We start from the raw sequence: 17,041 nt of genomic DNA, 5'->3' as shown, positions 1-17,041 counted from the left end.
TTCATAATGAATAGGGGTGTCAGGATTTTCAATTCAATCTTTCTGATCTGATTTAAAGATTTTTCCAGCACCGATACTCACAATAACAAGGGGGACATGAATGCAATATGCAATAGTTTACAGAGGGTCAGCTGAATGCACCATGAAGTCCAGTCGGAGCCAACAAGCTTTAAAGGGGAACTATGCAGTTTGTTTTAGCTTAATTTACCTTAACAGCTTTGGAGTCACTGGAATGGTTGAGAGTTTCCAAGTTTATTTGATTAGGACAATGCACATTAATCAACATTTCTGCAAATGAGCCAGTAATTAATGACATGCATGCTAATTACCTAGCATGCATGTCTTTATGGTGGGAAGAAACCGAAGGAAACCCACGCAAACACGGGGAGAACATGCAAACTCCACACAGAAAGGCACGGAATGACCTGGATTCGAAACCCAGAACCTTCTTGCTGTGAGGCAGAAGTGCTAACCACTGAACCACCGTGCTGCCTGGTTATATGACTTTTTTCGGGTTGAATGGTGATCGTCTCTCTCACCCGTAGCGCCTGTGAGCGGAAAAACCACCCTTGCAACTTTGGGCCGGCGAGCTGCTGGCCTCAGCGTCAGGAAGTATCGCGTGATATCAGGTCTCGCGATGTAACGAAATGCACACATACGGCCATTCAGGAACCGGCTAACAAGGTTGCAATGGAGTTTTTCACACTATCGTCATGGTTGAGCTGGCAAAAAAGAAGCAGAAAGCTAGTAAAGCATTGTCGGAGAAACAGAGGAAGAGGAAACGGCAGACTGACCGAGCGAGTTTTTACACAGTGTTGCCAAATATCTATGGAAACGGTCAATTAGGTTAGCGCTTATCATTCTTGTCAGTCTGCTTTTCAGTTACCAGGAAACATCTTTGCCTTTACCGCTGCCACAAAAAGTTTTAAACACTATGAAGGTAAAAAACCAAACACAAGCACACAACTGCCCAGGAGTTTGTGGTGACCGTTTCCTGCCATAATTAAGAGCAACCTGCGGTTCCACTTTGCCTTGTGTGCTGATTGGCGATCGTTAATCGACAATTGAAGGAATGGTCGGTGAATGGTTTCTATGTGCATATATTAAAGTGATTTTTACTGACTTAGTATCAGAACTATGATATCTAGAATCTGCAATCCTCAATTCAGTTTAAATTATTTTGCATTACATTTTGAATGAAAGCTCAATCACTTGCATTTCATATTGCCGTGTTTTTTTTGGTCTCTTTATTCAATTGGCAATTTAATGTGCCAGCGAAACAGTGCCCCCCAGTCTATTGCATTAACATTTACTTGGTCACTGCGCTTTTTTGGTCTCTTTATTCAATTGGCAATGCAACATGTCAGACGTCGGGGCTTCAGCAACAAATTTGCGCCACAGTCGATAAAGGAAGGAAAAAAGTTGCCAGTCTACGAAGGGTTAGGATGGAGACTGCGTCGTGGCTACGGTCTCAAACCCCACGGTAAGCACTATTTCATCTTCAAGTAACGTTAATACAAATATTTCGACGTTTTCGCATGTGGAAGTTGGTGTTCATCTGTCAAATAACAAGATTTGTTAGTAAGTTATGGTTTAAAGTAACTTTAGAGCTGTTGGATAAGGCTAACATCGCACTAGCCGCCCTTTTTCACATTCGTTTAAAATTAACCTCATGTACAAATAAGGTCACATGAGACACAGCTATCTTCTAACCGTATATAAACTGGGAACTCTATTCTCAGAAAGGCGAAGCAGTGCTACTTCTGCTACTTGGGCGGAGTGATATGCGTGCAGCACCTGAGAAGCCCCGAGCAGAGTAGCAATGCTTCGCCTTTCTGAGAATATAGTATACGGTTAGAAGATATAGATAAGTATGGGGTGAGGGGGTCCCTTTCTCAGGGCCATCCAATCTCTGTACGACCAAAGCGAGAGCTGTGTCCGAGTCCTCGGCAGTAAGTCGGACTCGTTTCAGGTGAGAGTTGGCCTCCGCCAGGGCTGCGCTTTGTCACCAATCCTGTTTGTAGTATTTATGGACAGGATATTGAGGCATAGTCGGGGTGGAGAGGGGTTGCAGTTCGGTGGGCTGGGGATCTCATCGCTGCTTTTTGCAGATGATGTGGTCCTGATGGCATCATCGGCCTGTGACCTTCAGCACTCACTGGATTGGTTCACAGCTGAGTGTGAAGCGGCTGGGATGAGGATCAGCACCTCTAAATCGGAGGCCATGGTTCCCAGTAGGAAACCGATGGAGTGCCTTCTCCAGGTAGGGAATGAGTCCTTACCCCAAGTGAAGGAGTTCAAGTACCTTGGGGTCTTGTTCGCGAGTGAGGGGACAATGGAGCGGGAGATTGGTCAGAGAATCAGCGCGGTGCGGTATTACATTCAATTTATCGCACCGTTGTGACAAAAACAGAGCTGAGCCAGAAGGCAAAGCTCTCAATCTACCGGTCAGTTTTCGTTTCTATCCTCACCTATGGTCATGAAGGCTGGGTCATGACCGAAAGAACAAGATCCAGGGTACAAGCGGCCGAAATGGGTTTCGTCAGGAGGGTGGCTGGAGTCTCCCTTAGAGATAGGGTGAGAAGATCTCCCTGTCAGAGCTGGTTAATGTGGCTCTGGAAAGGGAAGTTTTGGGTCCCCTGCTGGAGCTGCTGCCCCCGCGCCCCGATACCGGATAAGCGGACGAAGATGGCTGTGTCTCATGTGACCTTTTTATTTGTACACGCTGTGACTATACAAATCACAATATGTAAATAGGAACATGTTGGCATTATTTTGTCACTTATTCGGAGCAGTAGGCTAGTTGGAACCGATTACCTTCAGGATCCGTGCTAGGCTAAGCTACCGGTGCAGCCGTCAGACAGAGTTACAACACGCACGGAGATGAAAAGGGTATGTATGGACTTATCCAACTCTGGGGGTTACGGTGAATAAGCTAAAGACCCAATAAGTCCGTGTGTTCCTTTAAGAAAAGTCTATGTCGGATTCATGACATGTTCTTAAATAACAGAACTGTTCGCACCTGTGTTCTTAGGATTGATGAATCCTGTCTTTGTAATTGAAAGCGCGTGCCAGTGCCTAATTAGCATAAGAAAACGCCCCGCAAATTCCCATATAAGGACATGACAAGAAAAGTTGGAGAATGTCCAAAAGACGCACAGACGGTTGTGGTCCACCGATCACCAAACAAAAAAAGAACTTCAGTAATTCTGAAATAGAAATTGTACTGCAACCGGTAAATGTCAAATGAGGCATAATATTTAGGGCCCAAGCGCCGAAGGCCCTATTGGAACTGAAGGAATTATTATTATTTTCTGCAAATGAATTGGCTTTTTGAGGGGCTTATCATATTCAAAAACTCACCAAAATTGGCGGGCGCATCAAGTCTGGTGAAAATTTACGTATTTTAAGGGTTTCGGGAATAGGCGCACAAAAATGGCTCGCTATCGCCCCCTACAAAACTTAAAAAATTTAGCCCCTGCAGTGCGTTTATTGTAGACTCACAAAACTTAGTACACATATGTAGCATGTCAAGACATATAGAAAAACGTCATTAGAGCCATACCCTAAACCCAACAGGAAGTCCACTATTTTGAATTCAAAGTTCGAAATTAGTGCGATTTTGGCCATTTCCACATGTCGTACTTTAACGAACTCCTCCTAGAGATTTCATCCAAACAACTTCAAATTCGGTCTGTGCCATCTTAAAACGTTAAAGATGAAAAGTTGTTAAAAGAAAAAAATTTCGTCATAGGGCGTGGCCGTGGCGGGGCAGCCATTTTGAGTGTTTCGTCGCCGAAACAGGAAGTGGGTGTAACTTGAGTGTACATTGTCCAACTGGCTCGAAACTTTTCATGATACATAAGAATCTAACTCTGAGGACATTTACTGGACAAAATTGACTCAAAGTCATAGTGCCCCCTAGTGGCAACAGGAAGTAGGCCTAAAACTATACATGCTATACTTTAACGAACTCCTCCTAGAGATTTCATCCAAACAACTTCAAATTTGGTCTGTACCATCTCAACACATTAAAGATGAAAAGTTATTAAAAGGAAAACTTTTCGTCAGACGGTGTTGGCGTGGCATGGTGGCCATTTTGAGTGTTGAGCGATGAACAAAGAAGTTGTTGTAACTTGAGTATACGTTGTCGTATCTGCTCGAAAGGGTCCAGGCCTGAGGACATATACAGGCCAATATTGACTTTTGGTCATAGCATCCCCCGCTGGCAACAGGAAATGCGCCTTATATGACAAACATCATCCGATTTACATGAAACTTATAATGCGTGGTCTACATGTGATACTGAGCCGCCCCCTATAATTTAACCACGCCCCCTTTCTCAAGCCCCCTTTTATAACTAATGACCCATTTGATGTAGACCGTTGTGTGAGGTATCATTGAACTCAGCAGACTTCATTCTTCATCAGTGATGGTCTGGCCCGCCCCCTACGTTTAAGCCACGCCCCCTTTCATAAATGCTGACCCATCTAAGATAGAGTCTTGTGTGAGGTATCATTGAACTCAGCAGAGTTCCTTTTTTAATTTGTGATGGTTTGAACCACCCTCTATGCTTTAGCCACGCCCTCTTTCACAGCTAATGAAATGTATGATGTAGAGTCTTGTATGAGGTATCATTGAACTCAGCAGGGAGTTCCCCTTTCATTGATGACGATTTGCGGTGTCTGAGTGCCGCGCAAATGCTCGGTCGCAAGGAGCGGCGACCGCCGGTAAGCCCGACGCGGCGCAGAGGAGTGAGGGCCCGTCCATCGCTGCTTGCAGCTTTAATTAGTAGTGTTTCCAGTGGTTTTAAAGCCACCAACAAAACAGAGGCATGGTAGGAGATCACGGATTCCGTGAACGCTGTTTCTGGACAACTTCGCTCAATTGAAGATGTAAAAAAGAAATGGTTTGACTTAAAATCAGAGACCAAAATATCCATTGCCAAACATAAGAGACATATTCTGACCACTGGAGGGGGGGAGGGCATGCAGGCCCTGAGTTATCTGAGATTAACCAGCGTATCAGGGCCATTATTGGTGAGACGGTACTCTCAGGTGTGCCATCAGCGGAGCAACTAGACACTGACCAGGGCCCTATATCAACAGCTTCATATCCTCCAAGGCCATCTCCCACCAGTCTTTCTGAATTTTTACAATTTTATGCCATAATTTAACTGAAAGTAACAGTGAAACCATTGGAAAGGAACTTTACACCAGTTTGTCAAACCAAATGTGGGTCTATGTGACTGTGAATGAGTCCTCACCTGAATTCCTAGTTTATTCAGTTTGAAATCCTATTGCTTTTGCAGTAGGCCTATATTGAACAAAGTGAAACATCTAAAAAAATAAAAATAAAAAAATAAATCAATGCACTGAGATTGTTTTACTTTTAGTATCGTTTTTGTTAAGTGTAGGAAACAGATCGTGGTTTGAATTAAAGCTCTAGAGGAACAACAGCATTCTGGAAGAACTTTTTCAAGATTATATCTGAGGTTCTGGATACAGGTATCACTCCCTATCCACTTATTGCCATATTTGGTGTTCCCCTGAACCACTCTGAAGTAAACAGAAATTTAATGTTTCAGCATTTGCCTCTCTGATTGCCCGCAGACGTATCCTTCTACACTGGAAGTCACCCAAATCCCCAGCAGATAAGTATTGGAAGACTGATTTAATGTCATTCCTTAAGCTAGAAAAGATCAAATTCTCACTTAGAGGGTCAACCGAGAAGTTCTACACTACATGGCAGCCTCTCCTCTCATATTTTGATAATGTAGCTATGACCCCTGCCACTTAGAGAGAAACAAAACTTCTTATTTTTTTCTCTAACCAGTTGTACTGTTGCAACAATGTCAATGTACAGATACACGTTGTTTTATGTGATACATTAATGGAGAAAGATGGACCAACCTGGGGTGGGAGATTGGGTGGGTTTTGAGTTTTGTATGTTTTTTCTCCCCCCTTCTGAATTTTTTTTTTTGGTGGATTGTTATTAGTGTTGTTGTTGCTCTCTTCTTCTCTTTCTTCTCTACCTTTTTCTACAAAAAAAATGTGATGATGGTCACACATGTAAACGGACAAGATTTATGTCATTTGATGTGATGTGTTCCAATAAAATTTATTAAAAAAAAAATTAAAAAAACTCTAGAGGAAGGAAACGTGTTTTCCTGGGTGAGAGTATAACAAATATATTATTACATTAGTCTAGATTTCTGCAGAATTTTTTTGTAAAATTAAAAATAAAATAAAAAGACTTACGTTACAATTATTACCACTTCTTAAAAACAAAGAGAGAAGAAACAAAAATAAAAACTTTCATGCATTAAAAGTTACTTCTTCGAATAACGCACATAACCCAGATCTTTTGTTCTTGCCACAGCAGCAGCATCGAGGAATCCTACTTTCCTGAGTCTGAAGCAGACAGAGCCGTCAAGGACTTCCCTGACTGGCAAACAGACTGGAGTAGAGGCTGTAGCAGAGACGGCCTTTTTTTGTTTTGTTATTGAAATAATTGACATTATGATAGACAGTGGGCAATATGATGAGCAGTACTTGAATTTGTTCAGTGGTATTAGTGTGACGATTAGTTTTAGCTCTCCAACATGTACACACTGCTGTTGTGAAGAAGGGATTACAGCTCACGAGTGTGTAGTCAAAAGAGAGAAATACTGTATATTTCAGCGACTCCTACAGATTAACAAAAATAATGAATTTTCTTAATAAATAAATGTTATTCTTGGCTCAATTGTTCAGTGTATTTGGGTTCAAATTACATTATCATGATCCCATAGGCATCCAAAAATTGAGAAAGGCTAAAAAAGTGACTTTAAAAACATCCTGTTGTGTGCGCAAGCGCCTTTTTTATTACCACCGGTTTACAGACATGTAAATATACAGTCTCTACTAATTGGGTATCACCTGGAACACAGCCAATAAACGAGAGACACACCGACCAAACGAGAGAAAATATTACTCAAGCGGTTGCACACCGTTCCCAGGAAACGTGCCGTTTTGAGATTGAATGTGCCACAGCTCTTTGCCTGAGGGGAAGCCCACAGTCTCAGACTTTAAAAAAAACAAAAAACTAGTTTAAGCTTATCATAGTGTTTTTGTACATCAGCCCTTAGTATATAGTACCACAGGAGGATAATTATCTCAAAATATGTGTACAGCTTGTATAACAGTGTAAATGTGCTGTCCCCTCAAAATAACAACACACAGCCATTAATGTCTAAACCGCTGGCAACTAAAGTGAGTACACCCCTATGTTAAATTCCCATAGAGGCAGGCAGATTTTTTTTTTATTAGAGATTGGCATGGTTTTATGTCGGTTAGCCTAATAGCTGGTTTGATTTGCATTGAGAGATGATTTTATAGAAAGTACCCCATGCCAATTTCTAGGTATGGTGAACAGTATGTGATGATGTGGGGGGGCTATTTTAATTCCAACGACCAAGGGAACTTTATCAGGATGCATAGTATCCTGGATCCATGAAATAACTGGCCTTTAAAAATAATAATCTGCCTGCCTCTATGGGAATTTAACATAGGGGTGTACTCACCAGCGGTTTAGACATTAATGGCTGTGTGTTGAGTTATTTTGAGGGGACAGCACATTTACTCTGTTATACAAGCTGTACACTTAATACTTTACATTGTAGCAAAGTGTAATTTCTTCAGTGTTGTCCCATTAAAAGATATAATGAAATATTTACTAAAATGTGAGGGGTGTACTCACTTTTGTGAGATACTGTGTGTGTGTGTGTGTGTGTGTATATATATATATATATATATTTATTTATTTATTAGAGATGCACCGATTACAACTTTCTTGGCCGATTCCGATTTTTCATTGAGTTTGACCAGCCGATACCAATTTTAGCCGATTCCGATTTCATTTTTTTCTAACCACTTTACAGCAAACACAAATATTTATTTTCTATCTTCTCTAATAGAATATTTTACATTTTTTATAGAACATAGAAACATTTTTTAAATAGATAATCGATCGCTATAAAATACTATATAAATGACTCCTGGTGTGGGAAATTCACACACATCTAAAGTACAATGTTATGGGAGAACCATTTCCTTCTTTTCACATCCCATATCCAACAAAAAAAATGTGATATATTTCGCAAACTAAACTTCTGTATTTAAAACGGAATAAGATAATTAAAAAAATGAATAAATATAGCCTTGCAGTATACAGATATTTCTCAAAACACACACACACAGGCCTGTTTCAACGTCAACAGAAACGTTAGCTGAAGACAGCGTGTAGTTTTTAGCAAGTGAGCAAACGAGCAATATCCTACGTATTCCTGCCGCATTTTGATTACATCGGGGCGACGTACGTGTGCTTACTGGGTACTGTAAAGCTGTGACTCTTCTGAAGAGATTTTGGAGAGGGACATTAGGTTGATAAATACTCTGGGTGACTACGGTTCAGAATGAGTCGGGTGGTGGCCGTTAGAGTCCCGACCTGTACAGTAAACGTAAACATCACTGCCTCTGTCGCTGCTACAAGAAAGTTTTCAAAACACCACACACACAAGCACTGAACTGCCCAAGGTAACTTCAGGTTCAACCCAAGGTTTTGTGTATCACGACGGTGTATCACTTGTTACCGGGTTAAATCGCCGTGGTAACTTATGCTGAACACCTAACCTGCGGAAAAGTTAGAACAGCGGTTTTCAAAACAATCGATTTCCGAACACAACATAACAGGGAGGAGAGTAAAGATGGAAAGCTCCTAAAGCTTAGTTCCATATAAATGCATGGATTATTTCTTGTTTTGTCGTTATTGAAAAACAATACTGACCTCGTAGTTGAAAAAGCCTCACGTGGAGTCCATTCATTCGCATTTCGACTCGTTTTGACTGCCGGGGTGGTAGCGGCCGGAAACAACAAGAGCTACGGTGAGTTGTTCAAAACCTTTTTTAGTAAACTCTGGTTACACAAACAATGTTGTCAACGCTTCCGTTAAGGTGTAGAGCCCCTGGTGACACTTCGAGCAAAGTTTCACGTTGTGTCGAGCCTTCTTAGTGGTTTAAAAATAGCTATTTTGAGGCTAGCATAAAAGTGCCCCTAGCACTCCCATTCAAAAGGCCATTTGACCGGAAAAAAAATGTTCTTTTGAGTGTAGCCCCGAACGTATTTTGAAAAGCTGACTGACAAATGTGAAACCGGACGTCGCTTAGTGTCCACTCTCGCTGACTCTGATATAATTAGAAACGTCGATCCAAAGGAGAATAAACAGTTGAAAGCAATAGACCTTTTTCGTGGCAGACATGTTGACACGTCATTGTAGGAAAAGCACAGGTGTATTCAAAACCATTAATGGTGGCTGCATTCCACTTAGGAGAGGCCCTGGTATTGTGCATGCTGACTCACTGAAATAGCTTACTGGGACACTTGATGGAATTGAGCCATCGTTAAGGTTATTAATCTCCTACTATGACAAGTCAACATGTCTACTGTGAAAAAGGTCCATACAGAATGCCTGAGAACCTTACTGCAATATATTCCATTATGTTTTTATATTTGGATTGTAATCTGTTTCCCTTTACATAAAAGATATTTCCATCATATTAATTCAGAAAAAGGTTGAAAAAGGTGCATCAAAATTCACCAGAATGCATGAAATGAAGTGTTCAATGCTCAAAATTTTCCACGTCGTGACACAGGTTATGCAGTACAGCTGGGCGATATGAAGAAAATCAAATATCACGTTTTGTTTTGACCGAATACCTCGATATCGATACCGCAACGATATTGTAGTGTTGACTATTGGTGTTTTCACAGAATATTTACATAATGAGATTTTTGATAAATAATCGTGTGTGTGGATATAAGGACTAAATTGGTAAAGGCAAATAATAGAACAGTTGCAACAGTTTGGTAAGTTCAGAAAATGACAATTTCACTGTACCGCAGCCTAAAAAAAATAACAGGAAAAGACAACACTTAAGCCATATTACGATATCCAAAATCTAAGACGATATCTAGTCTCATATCACGATATCGATACAATATCGATATATTGCCCAGCTCTACTATGCGGGACCGTGGTTGTTAGGTTTGGTGAATTCAGGTAACGGCAATAAAATCCAGGACATGTTGATCTTGATTCATAGTACAGGCCTCAGGAGTCTGTGCAACAGCTACTGTTTGGCAAATGACAATACACAACCACTTTGTCTCTTTTCTTTTTCTCCTCCTGGCTCGATCACCACTCAATTGTTTGTACAGTACTCCCCCTTTCCATCCATGTTTAATCACATTAGATATGATAGCCATTTCAGTGTTGACAAAAAAAAAGACAGAGAGGAGGGAGGCAGAGCCTGTATGAGGCTGTAATACAGTACACTGACATTCTGCAGTCTGCTCATTCTTGATAACAGACTGTTGATAAGAATAACAGACCGTTGCTATGCATAGCAGAGCGTCGCCATGGACGAAGTGTGGTTAATTTATCAGCTGTGGCAAAAAGTGGAGCACCTCCTGTCCTCCAATTCAGGCATTGACAGCAGATATTACTTATTTATGTACTTTTTCCAGTTATGACTGACTTTCAAACTAGATAATAAGAAAAGTTATATAGCATTATGAACCAGAGCCAGCTCATACAACAATGAATCTCACCCAACAGGGTAACGTTATCGTTAAGTAAGAAAACGTATAAGAAGAATATAACACAGTGTAAACGTCTCCCACCTCTCCGCTGGCCAGCTGACAGTTTCCTCTCAGAGTTCATGTTGAAGTGCCTCTCCTCGACTTCTCCCCGACCTGCGTTTGAGGAAAAATACGAAGCTCACAACATATCCAATAACACACGTTAGCAGGAGCTAGCTGTGGCTAACGTTAGCTTAGCGCGCGGACTCCCTGAAACAACAGCAGTAAACGCGTTTCCGGTCAGAGAAAGAAAACAGACCTGCTCTTTGTAGCTTCGTTTCAGGTTTTAAAACCTCATGCAGCAGTTTGTGATGTTTCTCTCTGGAAGGAGACCAAACACTGGCGCGTTTTACTTCGCCGTCCTCATCACGAGGTAAAATGCAAACAATGGGACGGAGGTCGTAGCATCTTCCGGGACCCGGAAACACAAACACAACTTCCGCTACACTCCTCTGCCCTTCAAAATAAAATAAATGTTTTAAGAGTCGATTTTACCCACTGTCCTTTAATAAGATGATATAAGAGCAGTGGTTGAATGTAACTTAGTTCATTTGCTCATGTACTGTACTTTTAAGGTATTATCATATTTTATACTTCTAATGAATTGTACTTTGTGACTTGGATTGACTGCACAGCACAGATTCGGCAGTACTAAATGAGGTCTGTCTGTTCTCTAAAGCCTCTGGTTTATGTTTAAATATCAAAAAATGTGAAAGACATACACTTTTCACGATTACCCTCTGATTAATGTGTATAATAAACATGTAACTTTGAAGTTCAATATTTAAGGATCGTAGTTCAAAGAATAAGAATATAGTTGCCTGACCAGAGACTCCCTGCAACAACAGCAGTAAACGCGTTTCCGGTCAGAGAAAGAAAACAGACCTGCTCTTTGTAGCTTCGTTCCAGGTTTTACCTCATGCAGCAGTTTGTGATGTTTCTCTCTGGAAGGAGACCAAACACTGGCGCGTTTTACTCCGCCGTCCTCATCGAGAGGTAAAATGCAAACAATGGGACGGAGGCCGTAGCGTCTTCCGGGACCCGGAAACACAAACACAACTTCCGCTACACTCCTCTGCCCTTCAGAATAAAACAGTGTTTTAGGAGTCGATTTTAAGATGAGATAAGATCAGTGGTTGAATGTAACTTAGTACATTTGCTCATGTACTGTACTTTTAAGGTATTGAATTGTACTTTTTGACTTGGATTGACTGCACAGCCCAGATTCCAGCAGCACTAAATGAAGTCTCTCTGTTCTCTCAAGCCTCTGGTTGTTGTTTAAATAATTATTGTGTATAATAAACCTGTAACTTTGAAGTTAAATATTTAAGGATCATAGTTCAAATAATAAGAATTTAAGGGAAACATCTACTGTAATATAGAAAATGACGTACAGAACAGTTGAACTATTGTAAATAGCTGGCTTCAGAGGGACTTCTCCATCTCCATTTATTTTCTGCGCAGAATCGATTGCCGCCCACTGCATGCCGGTTAGATTTGTGTCCGACTTGATCCCGAATGTGCTCTGACGCCATTCACACGTGGGCAACGATAACCTCGCGAGATCAAGTCGGCCGCAGGTTAGAGACGCAGGCAGCGCGGTTGCTTTTCACCGACTGCATTACCCAGGCAGACCCAAGGCATGCTGGGAAACGCCTGCCTCTCATCTGATTTAAGAGCTGATTGGTTCAGAATCAACTCAAAATGATGACATTTTATATGAACTTTTTATTGTTTTTGAATCGGAGGGATTTTAATTTGTCTCATTTAAAGGCTTACTCTGTACAGAACACATGTTGCGTGGCTGGTAATGACGTTTAGAAATCATTGAGACTAAATCCGTTCAGATTACGGATCATCTACAGCATGGGCGTCACTTTGATTTGAAATGCGCTGGGGACAGAGACGCATTCGGAAGTACATTTCCAGAAGTGCTGGGTACAATGACGCGTTCTTTTTTTTTCTCTTTCGCGCAGGTCATGTTTTGAAAGACGCTGTCCTGTAGCTTAATGAATAAAAACATGGTTTAATATACGTAAACAATGATCAATGATTACCACATTTCCCTCTCATAATGGTCCTCATAACGACTGAAAACTGTCAAAAAATCCAACCCAAAAGTCCATTTGTTATGGACGTTATCTGACATTAAGCGTTTCTGCTTCACATTTACAGCAGGGAAGTGGAGCGGCTGTGGGTTGACTCTCCACGGTTCTCATGGGGTTTATAAGTCCTAACATGAAAAAGCTTAACGTGGTTTAATGTACCTAAACATCGATCAATCATCACCACGTCTGGTTCGGTTTTTTGACAGTTTTCAGTGGTTATCAGGAGCAATATGAGAGAGAATTTTGGTAATCATTGATCATTGTTTAGGTACAAGCTTTTTCCTCGCCATAGGCACCCCACCGAAATCGACGCCTATGATCGACAGTCTCTTCATTAAGATCAGCAACAGATCACATGTAGAGCATTTTGACAGCTACTCTGTCTTAATAAAAAACAACTGGAGACTGTGTACAAGCTGATGTATGGGTCTGATAACATTTCATTAAATCGGAATCAGACCTAACAAGATGTGAGTTTTTCTTTGACTTCCAGTTCAGCCTGAAGGCTGCTGGTATCGGCTAGAAACTGTCCAACTTTACCCCAGCTTTTTGTCACCGCTCCCTGCTGTTGCTGCCTGCTCGTCCACTTTACAGGCGAGGCGCAGGTCATCTCGAACGGGCCTCAAGCTCTCCCCCCTAGTCCTGGGTCTTCCCCGAGGCCTTCTCCCAGCTGGACGTGCCTGGAACACCTCCTTGGGGAGGCGCCGAGGGGGCATCCTTACCAGTCGCCCAAATCACCTCAACGGGCTCCTTTCGATGCAAAGGATCAGCGGCTCCGAGTTCCTCCCAGATGACCTATCTCTAAGGGAGACGCCAGCCACAATTGATCTAGACAACTTCAACTTCATGTGAAAAAAAAAGCATCATTATATAAGGAGAAGTGACATGGAAGTTCACATCTACTGAATATATTTGGGTTTTGGACTATTGGGAAGGGCAAAACAGGCAATTTCACTTTGGAATCTGACAAAATGCGCTGTTCATATTCTCTGTTTATTGGATTTATAGACTTAAGTATTTATTCCTTGAATATATTCATCAACAATAAAATATATATATATATATATATATATATATATATATATATATATATATATATATATATATATATATATATATAATGGTTAGTTGCAGCTGTAACTCTGTCCCCTCTGACAGACTCTGCTGATGTTAACACGTCTACCGGAAATAATAATAAGAAGACACTGACAGCATTAATGTGATAGGAACATCTCAGCAATGTTTAGGCCTACAATACAGCTGAGATATATATATATATATATGTTTAGTTGAAAGTCACTACATATTTGACTACATTGTTTTGGCCATGTGTGACTGTGAAAGTATATGAATTATTATGTGAGAGAGTGTGTGGATCAGCTCTGACGGCAGAAAGCAGTAATGCCACTGCAGCTAACAAGGCCTATGGTGGGGATATTTAAACAGCAAAACTAAAAACTGTAGTTTTAAACTTGACAGAGAAAACATAACTCAACTCTTAGCTTCTGAAATAATCAATGAAGTTATGCGGCTGACTGCTGTCCTCGCGTGTAAATGAGCGCAGCAGCAGTGGACAGCTCCGCTGTGTTTACAGTTTAGAGAATATTGTCCTTGTTTATAATGTATTTCTGACACCCACCCGCAATCATCTAACCCTTGTAACATAGAATATGTACAGTAGATCCGTAGGCCTGACACGTTCTGCTTATCTTGCATCCATTTAACAATTATTTACATAAAATCATCCTAATCGGGATTCATGTGGATAAATATGGGCAGGAGGGTGAGCGTGAACACAGTTGCCTGACCAGAGACGTAACAAATCCCAGGGTAAATATTGGGGATGTATTTGAAAGATGGAGACAGCTTTGAGCCCAAAAGGACGCTGAGTTGGCTAATTTCCTCCTGAACAGGTAAGCATTAGCTTCAGGCTAATTTATCACGGCTACAAGGGACGGGCATTTATGACATTTCAACATTTGTGTACTCACATTGAATTATATAGCTAGAGTACCTGAGTTGGTTACTCGCAAAAACAATTGAGACAAGGCCAGTAAAGTGATCCCGGCTGGTCCTCGCTAACGCTGCCATGCTAACCCTGCTTACTGCTAATGCTACTGGAGGATCAGGCAAGCGGGCCACGGCTGTTTACAAAGTGTAGCCTGTTCAGCGGCCGTAGCCGACAACGGTGAGTTATTTTAAGCCAAGAGAGGGGGGCTGTAAATCAGGAAGAGAGGACCGTGAGGTTGCAGTGTGTTTAGTGATTGTTGCATTAATTCTAAGCCAATAAAACGTGTTCAGTGTTCAGTCAGGTGGAGAGGACGGCAAGGTAGTGTTATTTTTAGCGGTTCCTACCGTAATTCTAAGCCGAGGAAGTGTGTCTGTCAGTTGGGTACAGAGCTCCGCGTGAGCACGGTCTTTTAAGACTGTCAATATAGCCAGTATCTAACGTTAGCTACTCCGCTGTGCTGTGAAGTAATGTCTGGCTATGTGAGACAAGCATCTAGCAACATTGTTGTGAATGCTGCGGTCTCAGCCTGGCAACCTCTGTGAACGTCGAGTCTGAGGAGGAAGGGGCTGGGGAGTCGACTCTCTAATTTATTGTCAGTATTACATATTGCACCTTTAATATCATAATGTTGCATATAACTTTTGGGCTCTGGGAAATCAGGAATTAAGTTTGTTGTTGAAAATAAACAAGTCACTGTATGTAAATGCTGGTGACAACACTGTGTTGAGGTAGTCACCTGATGCTCAAGTACTGCTGGGATTTGAACCCAGGATTGCCTGTTTACTAGACAGGCACTTTAACCAACTAAGCCACAGCACCACCGATTCTGATAAGTTAATAATCGAGAAAAAAAAGCAGCTAGCAGAGTTTCCTTCTGCTTATTGCTTTATCCCGATAAAACAACGTGGTTGAATTTGAGCCTACTTGCACGTTTCTGTAATCTTAAACAGAGCAGCTGATATTGGTAGGCTGAGCAACAAGTTAGCAGACTGCCAAGTCGCCCTTTCTGCTCTTCTCAGCTGCTAATTTGCCACAATGTTCTGAAGAGTAGAAGGTGTGTGTGTATATGAGGCAAATATCAGCCCATTTAAAGTCATTTTAGTACATATTTATTATAACAACAGCCACCTGGTAACACGTGTGTTTTCGGTTCATGTTGTAGTACCTGAATATTTCCCAGCAATGTTTACTGGGCTATTTTAAAAGTAATTTCAAAATGATTGTAAAATGTTCTACAGCGTTTGAACGCAGCACTGGGGAAGCTTACTTTGCAGTTAACTAACGTTAGCTATTAATTGATCTCGCTTTGCCAGACACTCCTCCAAAGCGCCCTGAAGGAGGGTCTAGCTACTCCACACAGTATTTGGGGATGAGAGGAGGCATTTCTTTAAACCAATCAGAATCATCATGGGCTACGCTAAGCTCCGCACAGAGCCGCTGCAAAAATAGAGACAACTGGATGGGACAGATAGTCTAGCTGTCTCAATTTACCATGCAGAGCAGTCAACAATAGTCCTCATTAATCCAACAAATTTAAAATTCCTGCACAATGAAAGCGGAAGGAAATGGAAAATACATGCATCCGGCGGAATTTCCTGCGCCACCGGAGCAATCCCGGAAGTGGAACGTCAAGGATATAGACTATGGACGTTTTTTGGTCTCTTAAATCAACTGACAATGTACAGCAGTATTTAATGCATCAACATTTTTCCCAGTAAAGATATTTCTGATGGGGCTATCGGCATGAAATTTTCATCAGATGTCAGTAACATCCCAAGTAATCCACACATACAACGATATCAAAACAAATGAGTCCATACATTAAGTTATGTGTAATAAAGTGAAATGACACAGGGAAAAAGTATTGCTAAAATGTATTTTATATTTAGTAGAAAAGCTTCAAGACGCCTCCTGTATGAAGAAACTAGTCGCATACATTGCTCAGCTGTGATTTTTTCCCATTCTTCCACACAAACTTTTCAAATCTTGAAGGTTCCGGGGGCATCTTCTATGAACTCTGATCTTCAGTTCTTTCCAGAGGTTTTCAATTGGATTCAAGTTGGGTGATTGACTGGGCCATTCTAACTGTCTTTCTCTGAAAACCAATTGAGAGTTTCCTTGGCTTTGCGTTTGGGATCATTGTCTTGCTGAAATGCCCACCCTCGTTTCATCTTCAGCATCCTGGTGGATGGCAGCAGATTCTTATCAAGATTGTCACGGTACATTTCTCCATTCATCCTTCC

At 41.4% G+C, this 17,041-nt stretch overlaps 1 protein-coding gene and 1 non-coding gene across 3 annotated transcripts in view; both read right to left on the bottom strand.

The window, feature by feature from the left end:
- LOC144512803 (uncharacterized) overlaps nucleotides 1–11,689 on the bottom strand; it is a 93,469-nt gene extending 81,780 nt beyond the window's left edge. The window contains exons 1-2 of one of the 2 annotated variants that reach the window (XM_078243742.1): nucleotides 11,565–11,689; nucleotides 10,722–10,793 (exon numbers count right to left, since the gene is read on the bottom strand). In XM_078243742.1, coding sequence (XP_078099868.1) covers nucleotides 10,722–10,761 — 40 coding nt within the window. In that variant the 5' untranslated portion in view covers nucleotides 10,762–10,793; nucleotides 11,565–11,689. Of the gene's footprint in view, nucleotides 1–10,721; nucleotides 10,794–10,938; nucleotides 11,076–11,564 lie in introns of those variants that run through there. The other variant, XM_078243741.1, reaches the window with a different exon arrangement.
- Nucleotides 11,690–15,543: 3,854 nt separating this feature from the next.
- On the bottom strand, nucleotides 15,544–15,617 carry trnat-agu (transfer RNA threonine (anticodon AGU)). The gene has a single exon. It is a non-coding gene; the product is annotated as a tRNA-Thr (tRNA).
- Between the last annotated feature and the right edge of the window lie 1,424 nt (nucleotides 15,618–17,041).

This window comes from Sander vitreus, chromosome 24 (genome assembly GCF_031162955.1).
Source record: "Sander vitreus isolate 19-12246 chromosome 24, sanVit1, whole genome shotgun sequence".
Classification (NCBI taxonomy): domain Eukaryota; kingdom Metazoa; phylum Chordata; class Actinopteri; order Perciformes; family Percidae; genus Sander; species Sander vitreus.
The sequence above is the reverse complement of the archived record's forward strand: the minus strand, read 5'-3'. Positions and strand labels throughout refer to the sequence as shown.